General features: G+C 49.2%; 1 protein-coding gene across 1 annotated transcript in view; it reads left to right on the top strand.

The window, feature by feature from the left end:
* Positions 1-21,187, top strand: part of ATP10A (ATPase phospholipid transporting 10A (putative)) — a 189,891-nt gene that overhangs the window by 158,300 nt on the left and 10,404 nt on the right. Inside the window, exons 11-15 of the mRNA XM_023190428.3 lie at positions 3,952-4,055; positions 4,149-4,275; positions 9,631-9,815; positions 15,273-15,600; positions 18,723-18,799. Of these exons, the coding sequence (XP_023046196.2) occupies positions 3,952-4,055; positions 4,149-4,275; positions 9,631-9,815; positions 15,273-15,600; positions 18,723-18,799 (821 nt within the window). The remainder of the gene's footprint in view (positions 1-3,951; positions 4,056-4,148; positions 4,276-9,630; positions 9,816-15,272; positions 15,601-18,722; positions 18,800-21,187) is intronic.

The raw sequence follows: 21,187 nt of genomic DNA, 5'->3' as shown, positions 1-21,187 counted from the left end.
AGCCATCATTTCATAAAAGAAGGACGATATTTCACGCTCCACCCTGTCACCCCCAAAAAATCACCAAGGATATCCCAGAAAACTGGATGCCTTTCGATTGAATAAATTTAGCATCATGACCTGCTCACTCTTCTACCCCTGCTTTTTGGTACCTTACCAGGGTGGATAGAGCTTACCAGGAGGCAGGGCTCCCCTCCCTGTTCACTGGCAGGCACCGAGGCCGTGGCAGAAGGAGCAGTGGCGGCCTGGCCTCCACGGGCCTTGAGTGAGCCAGGGATTTCCTCGTTCGTCTGCGAGTTGGGAAGGCCCTTGATGCCGGTTACAAGACCATCCACGCTGCTCTCCTCCGACTCAGAATCAACCTCACCGTCGGGGTGGGGGAGCCCCTACCCAGGCCAGGGAGCCTCTCAGGACCTGCATCGTCTGTGGCTTTGCTGTGGCTCTCAGGAAGGGAGCTTCCCATAACCAGGTAACCGCAGATAAGAAAAAGAACCTGAAATCCACGGCATCATGGAAGGGCCAGGTGATGACATTGCCACAGCTCTCTCCTTATCAAAACCATGACATTGATGGGGAAAATTAATCAAGGGCTTGCGTTGATCTCTGCCTTCCTCTGGGAATTTTCAAGCAGTGCACGAAGTCAGGTTCGGATAGGGAAGATCTACGTGTCAACACTGGCAGGTTAAGGTTCAGGAAGTTCAGAGACCCCAGCGGTTTCCCAAGAGAATGACTACAGAATGGCCCTGGAGTCCCCTCGAAGTTACCCACCTGTGACCGCCCACCTTATGCACAGATCGTTTGCCTTGTACTTGGGGAGTGGTGGAGGGATGTGGACAGGTGCAGACTCATTACAGAGGGCTCACTGTGCCTGGCAATCGTTCTGCCTGTGCAGATCAACTTACCACCTACGTAGGTCAATTTATCACCCGTGTGTGGGTGACAAACTGAGGAGGGCACAGAGCTGTCCCACTCCGGACTTAATCTGATGCCATCTTTAGAGGACTCAAAACATTTTCACCAGAAGCAGCCCGAGTTGGCTGAGCAGATAGTGGGCATGACTGTATTATATCAGGAGGACGGGGCCATGGCTTACCTGCCCTGGCAGGTGTGGTGTCAGGCAACAAGCAGAGACTCCACCGCAACCCAGTCTCACAGATCTCTGTTCAAATCCCAGGTCTACACTTACTGGCTGGGATGACCCTGGACGAGTCACTCACTCTTTCTGTGCCTCCGTTTCCCATCTACAAAGGAAATCACAGTGCCTACCTCTCACGGGAAGTCCCCACACGAGCACCTAGCTGAGTGCCCTCTGTCACGTAGATGTCCAGCATCCACTCGGTACCTTCCCAAGTCTCTGGCTCCTTCCCATTAAGATTCACTTGCTTGTGGTTTGGTGGCATTGCTACTTTGTGTGGTCTTTAAGGCGTAAACCTCAAGCCACTCTGCCTTCTCCCAGAGCGAGGACAGAGAGTTGGCCTTAGCCCACGGCCTAGTGTGGGCCTCACACGTTGCTGCCATGCAGTAATCAGTATGTATTTTTTTATGATGAGTACATGCGTGTACAAGCAGGGACTGCACCTTAGTTTACCATTTTAATCAGATAACTCCTTGTTGGGGAACTATCGCTTGTCAAGCTTAGAAGAAATGGAAATATCACTTGGAGCAACGTTCAAACACATGGTAAAATCATGAAGAGAGGCTACCCTCATCCCTCTGCGGGCCTCTGCAGGGCTGCAAGCACTGCTCACCAGCTGTCTCCTGGTGGGCATATCAGGTGCAGCCCACTGCCAGGCGCAGCTGTCTCGGCCCTGCTGTGTCTGAGGTCGGTGGGCACTGGAGTCATCTTTGCAGACTGTGCCTGGAGCTGTGCGCTTAGCCCCCTCCTTCCACCCCCACCCAGATGCGGCCTCAGGGGGCTGAGGCACAGAGCTGTCGGCTGTCCCCACCCAGCAGGGGGCGCCGGGCAGCACTGGTCCCGCTCCTGCAGGTCACTCCTTACCCAAGGAGCTGAGTTCCAGGCACAGAATTCCTCCTGTCACCCAAGGGAGACAAGACACACAGGACCTGGGTGGCTGTGGAACATCAGAAAGAAGGGGCTAATATTGCATGACCGCTGCCAAAAATGCAGTGTGAACATTGCCATGCCTCCAGCTTGAAATCAGCCACCCCCAGCGTCACTCCAGCAAGTGGAGAAGAGCGGGTCTGACTGAATGCCTCTGGGGATCCACACTCTCGTTCCCCAGTACCTTCTCCTTCGGAGGTTCCCCCAGCTCCTCAGTGATGGTCTCCTTGGAGCTGGAGTTCTTCCCATCCTCTCCTACCCTCCATCAGAGTGTAGACAGATCCCAGCCTCCACAAGGGCCCCACCCTCCAAAGTCCAGCCTCGCTTTTCTGCAGTGACTGCCCAGTGGTAGGCGCGGCAAGACGTGTAAGGGAAAAGTCACCCAAGAACGAGGGGCAGATCTTGCCAGAAGGGGCACAGGTGTGTGTCCATGTCTGCCGGAGGGGACGACGGGCTCGGCCGCTTCTGCCTGGCATGGCCAGGTGCTCCCTGTCACTAGGCCCTGTGCAGATGGCCCTGCACAGAAACACCCCAGTGTCTACCTGAGAAGCAGACGCCTGTGGGGCCATCTCCTCGTCGGGGGCACCCCGGGTCCCGAGTGGCCCGTCCTCCCTCTGTGGGCTCAGTTCGTTTCGTTTTTGGAAAGTGTGGTTGATCTCAGTGTCACATCCGGTACCACCACATGTCCCAGTGCACACCACATGTCGCCTCTGCCCGGAACAGTGGGACAGCTTTATCATGAGTATGTCATTTCCAAAGCCCCTCAGATAGGCATGGCTTTGCTCGAAGAACAATCTGATTCTGGGAAAAGGTTGTCTGCATCTTCCAAGAGTGTTACCATGACACCAGGAATACCAAGATGAGTTTGAGCATCATCCTTTCAGGAAATGTAAATACCTAAACATAGGATCCTACGGCAACATTTTTTCTTCCCCATTATCAACTCCATAAAGAGCCTTTTCAGGCTTTTTTTTCAATTGTCCCCTCATGGCCTTTTAATAACATAGATATGCTGTGTACCTGTTTATGTTCTGTACGTGTACTTAGACTTTATATAGAAAGGAGTAAGATTCTTCCACCTCCAAGAACCAGTGATCACTCCCTTGAAGGCTCTGTCACCCCCATGGAGAATGCAGCATGGCCAGGCATGTAAAAGGGCCTCTTACCAGGTCTGCTTTGTCAGGCGGTAGACTTAGATTAGTAGATAAGCCTTCCTGGGCCAGGGGCCTCATAACTGGTCAGTAGTGTTGCCAGATTTCACAAACAATGTATATATATATATATATAGAATGTCCAGTTAAACTTGAATTTCAGATAAATCATTTTTTAAGTAAAAGTATGTCTTATGCCATATTTAGACATCATTTGTTCTATCTGGCAGTGCTACTTGTAAGGATCCTACTGTTCTGAGGATAGAAAGTGCACTTCCCATTAAGTAAGACTTTTCACTAACAGGAAGAACGTGAGCCTCCATTTAATAGGCTGGGCAAAAGGATGCCAAATTACTTTTGATGAAGTTTTTATTTTCATGAGCTTATTTCAACAAAGGTTGTTAGAAACAGCCAAACATCAGCCGGGCGCAGTGGCTCACACCTGTAATCCCAGCACTTTGGGAGGCTGAAGTGTGCGGATGGCTTGAGCCCAGGAGTTCGTGACCAGTCTGGGCAACGTGGCAAAACCCTGTCTCTATGAAAAAATAAACAGCCAAACATTTGCATATTGATGAGATTCTTTTTAAACGTAACAGCTCATTTTTGCTTTGAATTCTATATGAAAACTTGTGCTGTATTCGCAAGTAACGAACAGACATGGGGTAAATCTCAGAGTGTCTGAAGATCGTTCCGCAGGTACCAGGTCTTACCCGTGTTTCTGCTTATTCTCCAACCTAGTTGACGCCAGAGGGAGGCATCAAAAAAAGATCCGGAGCAAAACTCAGAATTACCTCAACCTGTATGCGGCGGAAGGCCTGCGCACCTTGTGCATCGCCAAGAGGGTGAGTGGGGGCGGCCCCGCGAGGGTGCCTGTGCGGTGGGCGCCCCGCAGTCAGCAGCGCCTGGTGCAGCACTCAGCAATGCATCTCCCACAGGTTCTGAGTAAAGAAGAGTATGCCTGCTGGTTGCAAAGCCACCTAGAAGCAGAGTCCTCCCTGGAAAAGAGCGAGGAGCTCCTCTTCCAGTCTGCCGTTCGCCTGGAGACGAACCTGCACTTGTTAGGTAATTCGAGCTGCATGCCTAAGAGCAGTGTGGAGTTTGCAGGGGCAGCCCTGGAGGGGACAGAGCTCTTGTCAGCAGCTGCTCCGCAGGCTGGTCTTGGTTGGGGAGCTGCCTGGCCGGACGCTGGTGCAGCCGAGGCGGGAGGGTGCTCGCCTGAATCTTCTCCCAGTGTGGTTTCTGTGAGGCGCAGCTGCTGCCCGCCAGGCACCCCAAGACAGCAGCTGCCATGCTTCCCCTTAACCTGCTTTCCCACCAAAAATAGAGACAAGGAGTGAGGTTCCTGACAGTTGGGGGTTGAAAGGATTTTTCCCTCGGGAAACGGAAACTTTTGGAACCCAGAGAGTGCTGCATTTTGCATCTTAGGAATGTTTCACAGATTTGAGGTGGATGAAAAGAACATGGGCTCATTTTTTTCTGAAATACGTCCACATTTCCTACTGTGTTCATCTTGGTACTTCGTAAATACTAACTAGTATCAGTGATAAATGAAGATTTTTTTATGTTATTGCTTACTTTAATACTTAAAATATTTATTTTCCTATTTATTAAAGCATTCATTAAACTAGCTGAGTCACTGTATACGTGCTGTGTGTGTCCTCGAGGAGCTGGTGTTGAGGGTGCTGCGCCCCCACCTCCCTCCCGGGTGCTGTGGGTCAGGTGCTACCTCTCGAACACAAAGCCCTGAGGAGTTTATCTTCACTTAACACAAAAAGGCGGTGTTCACTTGCCCTCCTTTTCTGGGCAGAGGAGTTCGGATAGCTATATATTTATATTTATATCTACATTTCTAGCATAATACATAGTTAAGGTTTGCATCTAATAGCATAATGTCCACTAGGCATAGCATGTAGCTGCACACATTTCATATGTTGTTTGCCTACAGTACCTTATAGAAGGCCACACATTACTCGGAAAGCGCTGGGATCCAGGAGCCCAGTGGCACCATGAGTGGCAGCCCTGGATGTGAATTCAATGGAACACCTGAGAAATGGCTGCGCCTGTTTTAGGCCCCGACGTTTTGGCTTACTAAAACAGGGCTGCCGTCGTCTGGACTGACTGGGCTTCCCCGGAAGACAGTATTGTGCAGGCCTGTGGGGTAGGAGCCATCTGCTGGTTCTCCCAGACGCGCCTGCCCAGCCTCACTGACCAGCCTGGTTTTTAACCCTTCACTGTGGGGCACCTTCCCCAGGGAGCAGCTTTTCCCCCAGATAGCACTAACTTCTCCAGTGGAGGGAACTTGGCCCTCCGGTGCCTTTTCACAGTGTGTGCTGGTTCCACCCCCTGGAGTCATGCAGACAGAATCTCCGCCCTTTTCCGCGTGATGAAACCTTGACTATTTGGGGACATAGCTGTGAGTCCTAGCCTGCCCTTTCTCCATCTTCCCTGCTCTCAGAGCCCAGGAGTCCTGACTCATTTGTCCAGCCCTGCTCTGCCCCTGCCAGCTGGTTGTGCAAGTTGGTCGGGCAGGCTGGTCGTGCAGGCTGGTTGGGCAGCCTGTGGCTCAGTCCTTTTTGCATCCGAGTTCTGCTCTGTGGGGCTGGTAATCCCAGTGTTTCGGGCTCCTGTGAGGGTGAAAGGAAGGGATGACGGGAGGCACTGAGCATGGCGCAGGCACAGGGCCTGGCTCTGAGCGGTTGCACCCAGCTGGCCTCTCCTCTGCCAGCTCTCTCTGGTGATGGTGCATCTGTCACCTCTCTTGGCCCAGATGCTGTAGCTCTGTTAACATATCCTAACTTGTTAACAGCCCCTGCTGCACCGAGGCTCATAGTGAACTTGAGACCCAGTCATCTTCTTAGGTCTTCTTCACAGGGATTTCTTGCTTGGATTCTGTAATTTTTACTTGGGCAACTGTGTGAAGATCTAAAATCAGAGTTTTCTGATCCCCTGTTCCGCTTCCTTTGATTGGAGCAGGGATCCTGGCCATCAGCGTTTCTCCAAACCCTGATTCCACCACATCCCGCTGTGATCCTCAGGTGACACTTCCCTCCAAGTGCACATGAGGATGGCTCTGAGATGTGTTGGTGATGGAACTCCTGGGTTGCCCACATGGGTGCCAGCTGTGCACCAGGGCCTGCTTACGCCTGCTGGCAGAGCCCGTGGATAAATTTTGAAGCATTTTGCAGTAGCCCACATAAGTGTTCAGGAATCTCACGTTGCCTTTTGATGCTATGTTAGTAGATTGAAGTCAGCCAAGGTGGGAGTATTTACACCACAGAAATGAGCAAATGCAGTCAATGGGCCTCCCTCCCACAGGCTGGTTGTCAACCACTTACCATCTCCTGCTACCTGGTATGTTTATGTTTCAAATGACGAGGCCTGAGCTGGAGAGTACGAGAGCCACCCACCACCTTAGTGTTCACACAGCTCAGACGCGGGCACTGTGTTCCGGCTCCTTGGCTTCACTGAGAAAAGTGAAGCCAGCCACTCATATCTTTACTATTCCAAAGCCAAATACTCCTTTCTAAATCTTTCCATGAAGGTGTTTTTTTTTTTTTTTTTTTGCTTTAAGACAGAGTCTCGCTCTGCCACCTGGACTGGAGTGCAGTGGTGCGATCATAGCACACTGTGAGCTCAAATTTCTGGGCTCTAGTGATCCTTCCGCCTCAGGCTCCTGACTCTCTGGGACCACAGGCGTGGGCCACCAGGCCCAGATGAATTTTTAATTTTTTTGGTAGAGATGGGGTCTCGCTCAGGCTTGTCTCAAACTCCTGGTTCAATGCCTCAGCCTGCCTAAGAGCTGGGATTACAGTTGTGCACCCCTGCACCAGGCCCAGGTGCTTATCTTAAGTAGCATCAGAGAACCAGACATAACTATCTTTGGCAGAAAGGATCTCCATGCTCTCCATGCTCTTGCAATTTTCTTTTCCTTAATGCTCTGGGCAGGAACCTAAATTCAAAGGACACTGTCTTGCTCATTTTCCCTGGCGTCCTTGCTAGTTTCTCTAAATGTCTAAAACTTCCTTGTTGGTGAAATCCTTTCCCCTCCCATTCAAAGCTGTGTGGCACCAAGCGCAGTGACTCTGGCCTCTGCACACTACCAACTCCTGTGTTATGATACTCAGAAATGCCAGGCCCTCCCGAGGGTCAGGTCGTAAAGACAGTGGCATTTACTCAGAGTCACGTAAATTATATCACGAACAAGTACCTTGGAAAGCTGAAGAAAGCCACTGTGTCCCAAATCGTCTTGAAAGGCTGCTCCCTGCAGGCACTCTTTTCCCTGCCATGTTTCATGCCAAGGTGGGGGTCCCTCCCATAACTCCGTTTCTCAGTTCAATGCTAGTCTGCACCTGACTCAGGCTCACACCTTATAAAGGTGAGGGTTGTGGGGTGACCCACTGGGAGGCCCATGAGTTTGACCAATTAGCTCCTGAACTAAGGAAGTTCTGTTCTTAAGGTGTTAGCTTTTCCCTGTGAAACAACAGACACCCTCCGTATGGGAGTTTCCGGCAAAGCCTTCCCTGCCTTCTTTCTTGGCAGACATTTAACTGAGGGACTCTAGCTGGGCAGCTGGGATACGAAGGTGGGACGTACAAGATCCTTGCGGCTGGAAGTTGCCATTTAGAGAAGAGCGGGCAACTGCCTGGGTTATGTTTCAAGCACTGTAGTAGAAGCGTTATCCTGGCAAATTGTCAGTAATCCATCAAGGTTAGCCATTATTAGGCTTACTCTATATCACTGTTACTATCATTAAGTATGAACGAATTACTGTGAACACACAGAGGAAGGCAAGACCATTCCTCTGCCCTTCTCAGACATGAAGGAACCTGTCACAGTGCAAGTGACCCTCAGGATGAGCCAGTTCCGCCTTCCCCTCCCCATGCCTGCCATCCCGTCATTCTAGAAGAAGAGGTAAGGGTGGCTTAGTTCATTTGTGCTGCTGTCACACAATACCACAGACTGGGGGCTTAAGCCACAGACATTTACTTCTCATGGTTTTGGAGGCCGAAAGTCCAAGATCAAGGCCCTGACAGCTTGCAGTGTCTGGTGAGGGATCTCCTCCTGGTTTGCAGGCAGCTGCCTCCTTGTGGTGTCCTCACACGATGGGGAGATTGAGAAATCACCTCTCCGATGCCTATTTATTGATTGATAAGAGACAGAGTCTTGCTCTGTGTCCCAGGCTGGAGTGCAGTGGCGTGATCTCAGCTCACTGCAACCTCCACCTCCTGGGTTCAAGCAATTCTGCCTCAGCCTCCCAAGCAGCTGGGATTACAGGCGCCCACTACCACGCCCAGCTAATTTTGGTATTTTTAGCAGAGAGGGGGTTTCACCACATTGACCAAGTCGGTCTAGAACTCCTGACCTCAAGTGACCCACCCGCCTCGGCCTCCGGAAGTGCTGGGATGACAGGCGTGAGCCACCGCGCCCAGCCCCAGTGCCTCTTTTTATAAGGACATTGATCCCGTCATGGGAGCCCCATCCTCATGACCTCATCTGAACTTAATTACCTCCTGCAGGCCCCACATCCTAATACTGTCTCATTGGGGGTTAGCGCTTCCTCCTATGGATCTGGGGACACAAACGCTCAGTCCGTAGCAGCATCCCAGCGCAGGGCACAGCATGGTGTCAAGCGGTAAAGGAGCCTCAGTCAGGGCTCGAACCCGGGGACTGGGGGCTGCAGCTCACTTCCAGAGTGGGGAAGACAGAAACCGTCTCACCAAGATGTAAACAGATTAAAAAAAAACAAAACAAAACAAAACCTGAGGCAGGCCTAAGCACATTTCTGCAGTCAATAGTAGATTTCTCCAGTCAATAGTAGATTTCTCCCAACATACTGAGATCAAAAAGGCAAAACCCGCCTCTCGACTTCTTTATGTTTGTGGAAAAAGCGTATTTAGGATAATCTTGGTTTCAAGACATAATGGGCTTGCCTGTGAAGTCTGTTTCTATAGTGACTAGTAATAAGCATTGTTGAGACTGGACATTCTGAATTTCATTCACCAGAAGCTTTGTATGGGATGGGCAATTTTTAAGGCTGTATTTTTATCCCTCCAAATACCGTCATTCCCAACACCTTCCCATACGCTTTGCTTTCAGGTTATCTGTAAAGTTACAAGTTACAGAAAAGTCGAGGTACTTTGGTGTAAGTACATATAATTATACTCAGTGACTCACAGTTACTCCTACGCACTCTGGACTGAGTCACATCGAGAGAGCTGTCAAAAGCGTCCACCACTGTCCTGAAATGGTTCCATTGCATGGCAGACAACTGGCAGCCCAGCCCCAGGCAAAGCCCAGGCAACAGGGACTGTACCAGTGCCTGCCTTTGGTGTATCTGGTGCACGCCATTTGCACCCCAGCAGGATTGGGGGTGCATGTGAGAAGCGGGTTCGCTCACACTGCTGTGCATTTGACCAGGTGCCACTGGGATTGAAGACCGCCTGCAGGACGGAGTCCCTGAAACTATTTCTAAATTGCGTCAAGCGGGCCTGCAGATTTGGCTTCTCACTGGTGACAAACAAGAAACCGCCGTCAACATTGCGTATGCCTGCAAACTGCTGGACCACGATGAGGAGGTCATCACCCTGAACGCCACGTCCCAGGTAGGTGGGTTTCAAGTGGCTCTGCTTCCTTCCCCTGGGGTGGTCCATGTTCATCGTGGCCCTCTTGGCAGAGACTCACATTCCTGGCAGCTGCTGTGAGAAGGACCTCACCCTCTGCGTTCAGGTTTAGGACGTGCATGTTATTGCCTTGGAAGAGGTGAAGTGTGCTGGAATTCCTTAGTGCCAAAGGAATGCACATGTGGACTTTATTAATACGAAGTTCAGCCTGCTTTCTCCTGACATACTGTCCAAGTCATCAGAGAACTTTCTCGTGAGGTCCCATGTGCTTCTCCAGTGGAGCCAGGACAGTGGTCCATTTAGCACTGACCACCTCAGGACCATCGCAGGCACTGAGGACTTCGTTATCCAGTTGGATGTGTCTGTTTAAATCCCCAAGGCTGTGGGGAATAACTGCCTCGTATACTGCCCTGGTCTGGGCTCTGAGTCCTCACAGGAGTTCCCACTCAAAGCGCTGGCTTTCAGGCTTCTTGAATGGAGCAGGGAACCGTCTTGTTGTGGCCGATCTGCTCCTCCCCAGTGTGGCCAAGGCCACCAAAGCCTCTCTGGGGCTCACACTTAGAGTCCCCCCAGTCCCTCTTAGGTCCACACCTGCACCATCAGCAGACACCAGCCTGCTTCTCAAAGTGCTGTACTATTTTGCTCAGTATCTTCCAGCACTGCACATTGGCATTGATTTTTCTTCTGCTAGCCCCTCTAATGAGTGTGTAATGGTATCTTGTTATGGTTTTAATTTGCATTTCACTAGTGTCTAATGAAGTTGAACATCTTTTCATGTGCTTATTTTCCATTCATATATCCTTTTGGATGAATTGTCTAGTCAAATATTTTTCCATTTTCTAATTGAGTTGTTTTCTTAAGGTTCAGTTTTGAGAATTCTTTGTGTTTTCTGTATGCAAGTCCTTTGTCAGCTATGTGATTTACGTATATTTCATCCCTGTCTTATATTTTAATATTGTCTTTCACAAAAGCTTTCAGTTTTGATAAAGTGTTATTCTTTTTAGATTTAATTTTTATTTTATTATTTTATTTTTTTGGAGATGAGGTCTCACTCTGTTACCCAGGCCAGAGTGCAGTGGTGCCATCATGACTCACTACAGCCTCAATCTCCCGGGCTCAAGGGATCCTCCTGCCTCAGCATCCTGAGTAGCTAGGACCACAGGCGGGCACAAGCATACCTGGCTACTTTTTTATTTTTTTAAGAGATGGGAAGTGGGGGTGTCCTCATGTTGCCCAGGCTGTTGTCGAAATCCTGAACTCAAGTGATCATCCTGCCTCGGCCTCTCAAAGTGCTGAGATTACAGGCTTGAGCCACTGTGCCTGGTCTGATTCCTCATTTTTTTTTTAATTTTATGGAGCATGCATGTGATGTCATGTCTTAGATGTGCCTAATTATGAATATTTTCTCCTATGTTTTATTCTAAAAGCATTACACGCTAACATCTTATCTATAGATGCAGTCCATTTTGGATCACATTTCATGAAAGGTGTGAGGGTTAGCTTAGACTTCGTCTTTCTACATGTGACTGCCCAGTTCCTCCAGTGCCATTTGTTGAAAGCGTCTTTTTTTGGTTGCAAGCGTCTTTGTCAAAAATCAATTAGTTATATTTGTGTGGGTCTGTTTCTAGACTTTCTATTCTGTTCCATTGATTTGTTTGTCTGTCCCTTCACCAATACCATGTGTATTGATTCACTGTAGTAGTTTGATTACTGTAGTTTTTTATAAGTCTTAAAAATTGGTAGTATTATTCCTCCAACTTTATTCCATTTCAAAATTGTTTTGGCCAGTCATCTTATTTGTTTGCCTTCATGTATGAATTTTAAATTAATTTTCCCATACAGAAATTCCTGCTGGAACTTCTATTTGAATTTTGTTAAATTTATGAACCAATTTGGGAAGCATTGATATTTTTATTATGTTGATGTTCCATTCTGTACAGTTGATATATCTCTACATTTTTTAGGTCTTATTTCTTTTATCAGCATTTTATAGTTTACAGCATACACATCGCATACATGTTTTGTTAGATACATACCCAAGCACCAGTGCTCCTCAACTTATGACAGGGTTATGTCCCAGTAAACCCATCATAGGTCAAAAATGTCATAAGTTGAAAATGTATTTAATACCCGCAATAAACCCATCCAAAAGTTGAAAATTTGTAAGTTGAACCATTGTAAATCAGGGACCATCTGTACAATGTTTTTGGAGGTTTTGTAAATAGTATTTTTAAATTTTTATTTTCCATCTGTTTATGGTACCGTTTTCCCTTAGGCGCATGGGGATTAGGGATACCAGTCCCTCTGTGTGGTCAAAACTCCACATATAACTTTTAACTCCCCCAGAACTTAACTACTCATAGCCTACTGTTGACCAGAAGCCTTACTGATAACATAAATAGTCAATTACCACCTATTTTGTATATTGTATGTATTATATGCTGTCTTCTTACAATTAAAGTAAGCTAGGGAAAAGAAAATGTTATTAAGAAAATCTTAAGGAAGAGAAAACATATTTACTATTCATTAAGTAGAAGCAGATCTTCACTGGCTGTTTCCTTGGTCATCTCTATTCTGCCATTGAGCCCATCCAGAGAGTTTTTAAAAATAAAGTCTATATATAGAATTGTTTCAGATTTAGAGAAAAACTGTGAGGAGAGTACAGATTTATTTCTCATATCTGCCATATGTAATTTATTCTGTTACTCATCTCACATTAGCCTAGTACCTTTATCCCATCAAGGAGCAATGCTGATCCATTATTACTTTCTAAAGTCCATACATTGCCTTGGTTTTCACCTACTGTCCTTTTCCTGTTCTAGGGTCCCATCCAGAACACCGCATTACATTTATTTAGTCATCATGCCTCCTTACACTCTTCTTGGCGGTGACACTTCCGGAAACTATCTTTACTTTTAATCATTTTGACCATTTTGAAGAGCGCTGGCCAGGTATTTTGTAGAATGCTGCTATATTGGGATTTGTCTGATGTTTTTCTTATCACTGAAGTGGAGCTAAGGGTTTTAGGGAGGACAGCCACAGAGACCAAGTGCCATTTTCATCATATCCTGTCGAGGGTACATGCTATCAACACCATGCCACTATTGGGCTTGGCCTTGTGATTGCCGGATCTGTTCACTGTGCTGTTTGCCTCTTCCATACTGAATTCTTCTGAAGGAAGTCACTGTGCACAGCTCACAGTTAAAGAGTGTGGAGTTACCGTTTTCTTCCTGAGGGCAGAGTATCTACATAGATGATTTAGAATCTAGTGAGCTTTTCATTTCAGTTAATTATTTCTGTCTAAAATTTCTATTTGGTTCTCCGAAATATCTTCCTTCTTTTTGGCCAAGACTTTCTCTCTTTCTGTTCATTTCCAGCACATTCAATCTTACTTCCTGGAACATTTGGATAATGGCTGTTTTCGTCTTTGTCAATAATGTCAGTATCTGTGTCATCTTGACTTTGGCTTCTGTGGATTGTCTTTTTCCACAGAGTTAAGATTTTCCTGGTTCTTTGTATGCTAAGACGTTTTGGATTGTATCATGGGCATTTTGAATATTATGTTATGACACTGGCCATTTTTAATTTCTATGGAGAATGTGGATTTTTTAAAGCAGCTGATCAACCCTGTGGGGTTTGGGCTGTGAGCTCTGGGTGTTGGTTTCAAAGGCAGATGTGTTTATAAGACCTAGTCTTGCATTTTTGCCCTCCAGAGGTCACCTTGGAACTTGGGTGTGTCAGTCTGTTGCAGAGTTTGCCTCTCAAAGGCTTTGTTATGGGTGAGCCCAGGAATTCATAAACAACATTATGGGGTCAGTTAGCCAGGCTTCTCCTTTACAATTTTTCCAATGCCTTCCGGTTCCCCAGGAATCCCCTTTTCAGTCTTCTGGCAGGAAAGGTGGAGTGCGTCACCCTCTTCTTCCCATATTTCCTGCCTTTCCCTTGCATCCAGCACCAAGTGGGGGCAGAATAGAAGACAGAGCACCACAGGCTGTGATGGAAAGGAGGATCCAGCTCTCTTGGAATCTGTGGTAGCCGACGGCTCTGCCACTGCCATTCCTGCACAGCCGTGGTAGCAAAATTGCCTGGGACTGGGTTTAAAATAATAGAGGAAAAAGAATAAATGAAACTGCAGACTTCCTCATCTTCTCAGAGCACTGGGAACCTCCTTTTCACTCCTCAAGCCAGACCCAGAAGGTGTCTCCTGGAGCTCTCTCTGTCCCTGCCCTGGGGCCCGCGTCCAGGTTCCCTGGTGCCTTGGGCCAAGCCAGGGACCACCAGAGTAACAGTGACATACCCACCACCCAGTCAGTGTCCTTCGCACACTTGTCTCCTCTCCCAGTCCCTCGGCTGCTGCTCACTCTCTGAGCTCCACAGTAGTGACCCCATGCGTCCTGCCCACACGCCAGCTGCAGTCAGTGGGAGCTCAGGATGGAAGAGAAGTCTCCACTGTTGTGCAAGTCCAGGGAGCTCATGTAGTTCCTGTGATGGCATCCTGCATTCTCCTGCAGGCCTCCCCCAGTTACTGCCATATCCCACCCCACGCCCTGGAGGCAAAGCTCTCCCTCTCTTGTCCATCTCCACACTTCCGCACATCCCGGCTGGTGATTTGCTGCAGTCATGAGTGTGTGCGCATCAACTCTCTGTTGCCCCTACGGCAGTAACTGTGTCTTTTCAGTCTTCTTTTCTCTAGTCCGGCTTCGTTTTCTGAGTACAAAGGATCCTCAGTAAGCGTGTGTTGAACGCAGCTGGATTTCCGTGGTGTGTCTGGTCACTGAGTCAGCAGACTCACCGTCTGCAGAGGATGGGGGGCTGCTCAGGCTTGCCGGAGTGTTTGTCCCTGGAGACCGTGGACCCTCCTGTGACTCCTGCGCCTGCCCCTGGTCCCTGGTGCTGCTACCACCATAGGTTTTCCTCCTCTTTCTGGAATCCAGATCAAGTTTGCCTATTAAAAGCCTCCGTAATTGTGCTTCTTTTCTTTTCCTGGCTGAATTGGAGAACTTAAGAACACTGAAAATTCCATTTCTTTACGGGCTAATCATAACAAAGCCTTTTGCAGAGCTCTGTATCCTGCAGTTGGTCCTTGGTGGGTTAGGTAAGGGCCTCCAAGAACTATCAGGAAGTACATGGAGGGCCCTCAGTCTACCTATCCAGCAATTTTGCAATGATACAGTCCGGCCTCCCAAAGTGAAGACGGTCCATTCCAACCTCTGCACTGTATCATGGGCGATCAAGTAAGATCCTACAGAAACCTAGACCGGTTCAGTCTCTTCTATGGGGAAAGTCATCCTCTCTGGCTGAATTTCCGGAGGGTGGCCTCTGGGCAGGCAGGTACTGCAGCCCAGGGAAAGATGTCAGCTCCAGAGGTGTTGAGCCAGGGCAGGGATGTGTGTGGCATGACTCTGAGGGAACTGCGCTGTCCTCTCACGTCCCTTTCAGGAGGCGTGCGCAGCCCTGCTAGACCAGTGCCTACGCTACGTGCAGTCCAGAGGCCTCCAGAGAGCCCCTGAGAAGACCAAGGGCAAAGTGAGCACGAGGTTCTCCTCTCTCTGCCCACCCTCCATGTCCACTGCCTCTGGCCGCAGTCCCAGCCTCGTGATCGATGGGAGAAGCCTGGCCTACGCTCTCGAGAAAAACCTGGAGGACAAATTCCTCTTTCTTGCCAAGCAGTGCCGCTCCGTCCTCTGCTGCCGGTCGACGCCTCTGCAGAAGAGCATGGTGGTGAAGCTGGTGCGGAGCAAGCTCAAGGCCATGACCCTGGCCATAGGCAAGTATCCCAGCTGGCCGGACGGCCTCCTCCCGGCTGGACCCCAACTTCCTCTACCCTTCCGAGCTGCACCACGAGGTGGGCAAGCACTTCCTCACCTTTCTTTCTGTCTGTAAAACCACACCCAGCGCGACAGAGCAGGCAGCATGTTCCGTAGGTAAAGCTCACATTGGAAAGCCACAAAAGGGAGGCGCAGAGTTACAGGTTCATGCTGTAAGGTCAGGAATCCAGTGCTGCTTTACGGCACCAAGAGTGCTGCTTTGCGGCCACAAGAGTGCTGCTTTACGGCGCCAAGAGTGCTGCTTTACGGCGACAAGGTAGAGCTTACCCTGTTTCTCTGGAGACAGGACACTAGAGACCAGGCTGTCCGGGCCACAGCAGGAAGCACTGCACACTCAGCCTTACCCAAGCCAACTTAGAAGGAAGGCCCTTTGCAGCTGCTTCTGGTCACCATGAGCCTCCGGGTGTCCAAGGCTTTGTAACACCTAAGAGCCCAGAGGCTTGGTGGCCAGAATTCCCACTGCCTCCCGTCAGCTGTGCTGATGGTTCTGGGACAGGCTTCTGAGTAAATACGTCCATCCTCAGATATGCGTCGCTGCTCACCAGTTATTTGATAACATCAGTTGTTGAAGGACTGTGTCTCTCATGGTAGTTTTTCCTGGCAGACACTGTTGACCTGGAGAGCCCTGTCTGCTCCTCTCCAGGGATGGGATGGTGGCCACTTGCCTCCTTCCAGGCCATCCTCTCTGCCCACTTCTGGTGCAGGCAGAGTCTCTAGCACAGGTTCAGGGGCTCAGCAGCACCACCTCCTGGTGAGGGCCGGGAAGGAAGTGGTGGCCATGATCCCCACATGCCAACAACTGGACCTCCCTGTAAGTAGAATCTACTGTAAATAGAATCTCTCTGTAAATAGAAGCCTAGGGGAGAATTGGCTCAGAAGTAAAGTACACTCACCAATCCATCAGCCAGTGTTGGCAGTATTTTCTGCAAAAGGTCTGTGACAGCCACTGCTTGTTTGCATGGGGATTGCCGCCTGTTCACAGTAGGCACCTCACCTGGCCAGAGGAGACTGCTGTTGAGCCTGGGTCATGGTGGGAGTGAGGAGAGCGAGCGCTGGCCTGAACACAGTCGTCATGGGGACCCTGTCCTACGCACCCTGAGGCCGGTAACCGCTAAGGAGAGTGGGCACAGGGCACGCACTCAGGAGGCCCGGGGAAGCTAACAGTCACGGTCTGTCCTGAGGCCATCCTTGCCTTCATGTGCCTGGGGTGGCCCTCAGGTTTCCTTAAGGAGCTGGAAACAGTCTTCAGGCTGACCTGCACCGCCCCCATCCCAGCCTCCTCCTCTGAGTGTCAGTGTCCTCCCTGGGAGCATGAGGACAACATCAACCCTGAAAGGCCACAGTAAGACGTGAATGCTGTTTTCCTGGCCTGGCCAGTGCCCAGCTCAGCCACGTAGGCACTGGTGTCTGGTATTGCTTTAAGAAGTGGAAGGAAAGCCTTGGCTGATTAAAAAGAAAAGGAAACACAAAATGGAATCTCAAAAGAAAAAGGGAAAGTAATGACCTGTAAGAACATTAGCGCATGGCTGGGCACGTGGCTCACACCTGTAATCTCAACAGTTTGGGAGGACAAGGCAGGAAGATCACTTGAGCCCAGGAGTTTGAGACCAGCCTGGGCAACACAGTGAGACCCCATCTCTACAAAAAATAAAAAAAATTAGCTGGGTGTGGTGGCACCTACCTGCAGTCTCAGCTACTTGAGAGGCTGAGGTGGGAGACTCACCTGAGCCCAGAAGGTTAAGGCTGCAGTGAACCGTGATACCGTGATCACACCACTACACTCCAGCCTGGAAAATAGAGCGAGAGACCCTGTCTCAGAAAGAAAAAAAAAAAAAAAAAAAAACAGCTGGGGCAACACGGTGGGTGAAACCCCATCTCTGCTAAAAACACAAAACCCGGCTGGGTGTGGTGGCATGCACCTGTAGTCCTAGCTACTCAGGAGGCTGAAGTGGGAGGATCACTTGAGCCCAGGAGGTTGAGGCTGCAGTGAGCCATGATCATGCCACTGCACTCCCACCTAGCCTGGGTGACAGAGTGAGATCCTGTCTCAAGAGAAAAAAGAAAGAAAGAATGCGTTAAAACATCAATGTGACCTACTGCTAGTGCCCAGTGGTTTATAATATAGAGTATTGTTGCATACCATATCTCATTTTAAATGGGACATTCTGGGGAAAGCTGCACAGATTTCTATTACTTCAGATAATTCCAGTTTGATATATATTGACTGATCACTTAATATTGGTCTCAACATTATAAAGAACAGGAAAATCACAAGGAAGAGACATCCTGTAGTCACACTATGAGTCACTCTAACTTTGTGTATCTGCACATTTTCTCACTTGTGCGACTTGGGATGTATGCCCTGATGTGGGCTCTTCGGCTGTCCAGTTCCAAGAATGGTGACCGTCACAGGGTGATAACGACTTTATGTCTCTGCCCTCCTTTCCCCGAGGGTGTCCAGAGCTCTGACCTGTGCCCTGTGTTCCTAAACATTTTCTATCAAAGAACTGACAGCGTGAAGAGAAGTTCTCCTTTATTGCACCCCTAGAGGGCCCCAGAGTGAGCACAATGGCTAATACTGTGGCAATCCATGTGCCAAAAAAAAAAAAAAAAAGAGCTCCACAATATGCTGGGCTCAATTTAACCTCCTTCCTTTAGTTTAGAAACTGCCCGGGGAAGCGTGCCTGGGAGTAGCCTTGGCTGCTTGGCTGGTGTGGTTTGGTAACTAATGATGATGAAGATGATGATGGCATCTTTCCTTGTGCCAGGCAGTAGGATGAGGGCTTTACTGGCGTAAGAGTGACACGGCAGAGCGGGCACTGCGTCCCAGGTGGCTCAGCCCTAGCCCACTTTCTGAAACATCTCCTGGTGTGTCTGGCTTATTCTGAATGCTTAACTCTATTCTCCCAGGGTGGGTGCTCTACTCCTTTTCCCCCCATCTTCCCCAGGACCCTTTCACAGGACTGAGTTCAGTGGGGACCCCCAAGAAAATCTAGCACATTGATTTGGTTCTGTGCTGTTTCTAGAATCAAACAATTCTTTCTGCCTTTGCTGTTTCTAGGTGACGGAGCCAATGATGTCAGCATGATCCAGGTGGCAGATGTGGGTGTGGGAATCTCCGGCCAGGAGGGTATGCAGGTACAGACCAATCAGGCTATTCTGTGGGACCAAGTGGCCCTACTGGCCTCTTGTCCTGTCACCCTGTGGGCTGTCCCCACCTTCCTCTGGGCTCTGTTGAATGAGGCTAAAGAGTTTGCCCTCGATACAGCTGATGCTCAGTACAGCTGCTAAGCCAATAGTGGAAGGTCTGGGGAAATACCACTCTTCCTGTTTATGAAGCAGTGTGCAATAAGCATGTCTTCCCATGTCACAAGTCTATTTTTGTGAAATAAGTGGTTCCGTGAGAGGCAAGGTGAGTCATCGCCTTCCGTCTGGCTTTCGATGGCTCAGTCCCAGCAGGCACGTTTTACTGTCCGTGAACACTGAGCAATACCATCTGAAAAAACGCCTTTGATGTAGGTGGAACCTGGCGTCACTGTGCAGGTGGAATGTAGCCATCCTCACTCACGTGGAAGATCACCTCTGCATCTTTCCTCTGCCACTGTGTTCACTCTCGGTCTGGGAGTCAGACATTGAACAAATGACTTCACTAAAAATGTGCTTCTTTTAGATTAAGTATTACAACAGTGTCCAACATTTGGTTAAGTATGAATCACAACTTTTTTGGATTGGTGGAGATTTTAGGGAACAATTTATCCAATGTTCTGAAAACCAATGTAGACACCACTTACTCACTGGTTGATTCATTCGCCGATTCAGTGGTTCGATCAGTAATTATCTGTTGGGCACGAACTTCGTGCCAGATCTGTGCAGAGCTCATTAGTAGTTTTAGCTGACGTTCCACCCTCAGATGGAGGGTCCTAAGCTAGATGCACCGTAGTTCCATCATGGCTGGTCCTTGACACTTGCCATACTCCCCCCACCGTCCTCTGACTGGAATCTCTGCGTTATGTTACTCACACATTTTTTTCTTCCTCCAGAAAACTGGAAATGGTGTCCCGTGTGACTCACCTTTGTGTCTTCACAGTGCCCAGCGTGGCACCTTGCACAAGGGGAAGCTCAAGAAACATTTGCTAAATAAATGAACAAAATACAGGGGACCCTTGAACAACACAGGTCTGAACTGTGTGAGTCCACTTATATGGGGACATTTTTCAATAAATATTTGGGAAATTTTTTGGAGATCTGTGACAATTTGAAAAAACTTGCAGATGAGCTACATAGCATAAAAATATCGAAAAAATTAAAGAGGGCCAGGTGTGGTGGGTCACGCCTGTAATTTCAGCACTTTGGAAGGACAAGGCGGGAGGATCACTTGAGGCCAGGAGTTTGAGACCAGCGGGGCAGTGTAGTGAAACCCCATCTCTCCTAACAATGCAAAAACCCCAGCGTGGTGGCTCATGCTTGTAGTCCCAGCTACTTAGGGAGCTGAGGCAGGAAGATCACTTGAGCCTGAAGTGAACTATGATTGCACCACTGCACTCCAGTTTGGACAGTACAGTGAGATCCAGTCTCTCTGTCTCTCTCTCTCTTTTTTTTTTTTAAGGAAAAAAAAAGTTAAGGAAAAGGTAGGTATGTCATGAAATATGTGAAATACATGTAGATTGCATTGTGTGTGTTTTATCAGCTGTCTATGTGATCGGTAAGGCTTCCCGTCAACCGTAGGCTATGAGTAATTAAGTTTTGAGGGAGTCAGAAATTACATGTAGATTTTCGACTGTTCGGGGGCGCCCCTAACTCCAGTGTTGTTCAAGGGTCAACTGTAGTCTATTCATTCTGACTTTTTTGGCGTTGCTTCTGTTTTCACGGTTTCCTCTACTGAAAATCTGATGGGGGCAGTGCCTGTTGACCTCATATGCTTGGAAACTCGACTAGTAAACATCTTCTGGATCAGACACTTGAATCTTGAGCATGTGGCTGGGGAGGGGCCGGAGCTGCCATGCCTGCTCCCCTCCTCCAGGTGGGAACACCAGCCCAGGCCCTGGGGCTGTACGTGAGAGGTGATGGGAACAGCTGAGCCTCAGGGCAGGTGCCCGGAGGTGCAGCTTTGAACAGGCGTAGCTGCTGGGGAGGAGGTTACTGGGCACTTCTGCGCATATGTAAAGCTGGGCATCCCCCCTGGGGATGTGTTCGGTGAGATGGGGACCAGGCTTGATACCTTTCCTTACCATCCTATGCACTTGGGTTTTCCAGCACTGGGACCGTGTTGCTTGCATTTTAGTCAGTCCCTGCTGAGCCCTTTGAGAGATGAGCTGTGGGATGCTGATGCCGGAGCTGTCAGAGCTGAGCCATGGAGAACCAGACAGAAGGAGTAGGTGCTCCCCAGCTCAGCCAAAGTGGGGAGATTGTCCCAGGCAGGGGGCAGGAGGAGCAGAGGAGATCTCACAGCTCCCCGGAAGCTCTGTCTTCGTGAGCTCGGGCTCATCTTCGTGAGCTGCTGCACCCTCTAGAGCCAAGGCTGGCTGG

Source organism: Piliocolobus tephrosceles, chromosome 6 (assembly GCF_002776525.5).
Source record: "Piliocolobus tephrosceles isolate RC106 chromosome 6, ASM277652v3, whole genome shotgun sequence".
Lineage (NCBI taxonomy): Eukaryota > Metazoa > Chordata > Mammalia > Primates > Cercopithecidae > Piliocolobus > Piliocolobus tephrosceles.
The sequence above is the reverse complement of the archived record's forward strand: the minus strand, read 5'-3'. Positions and strand labels throughout refer to the sequence as shown.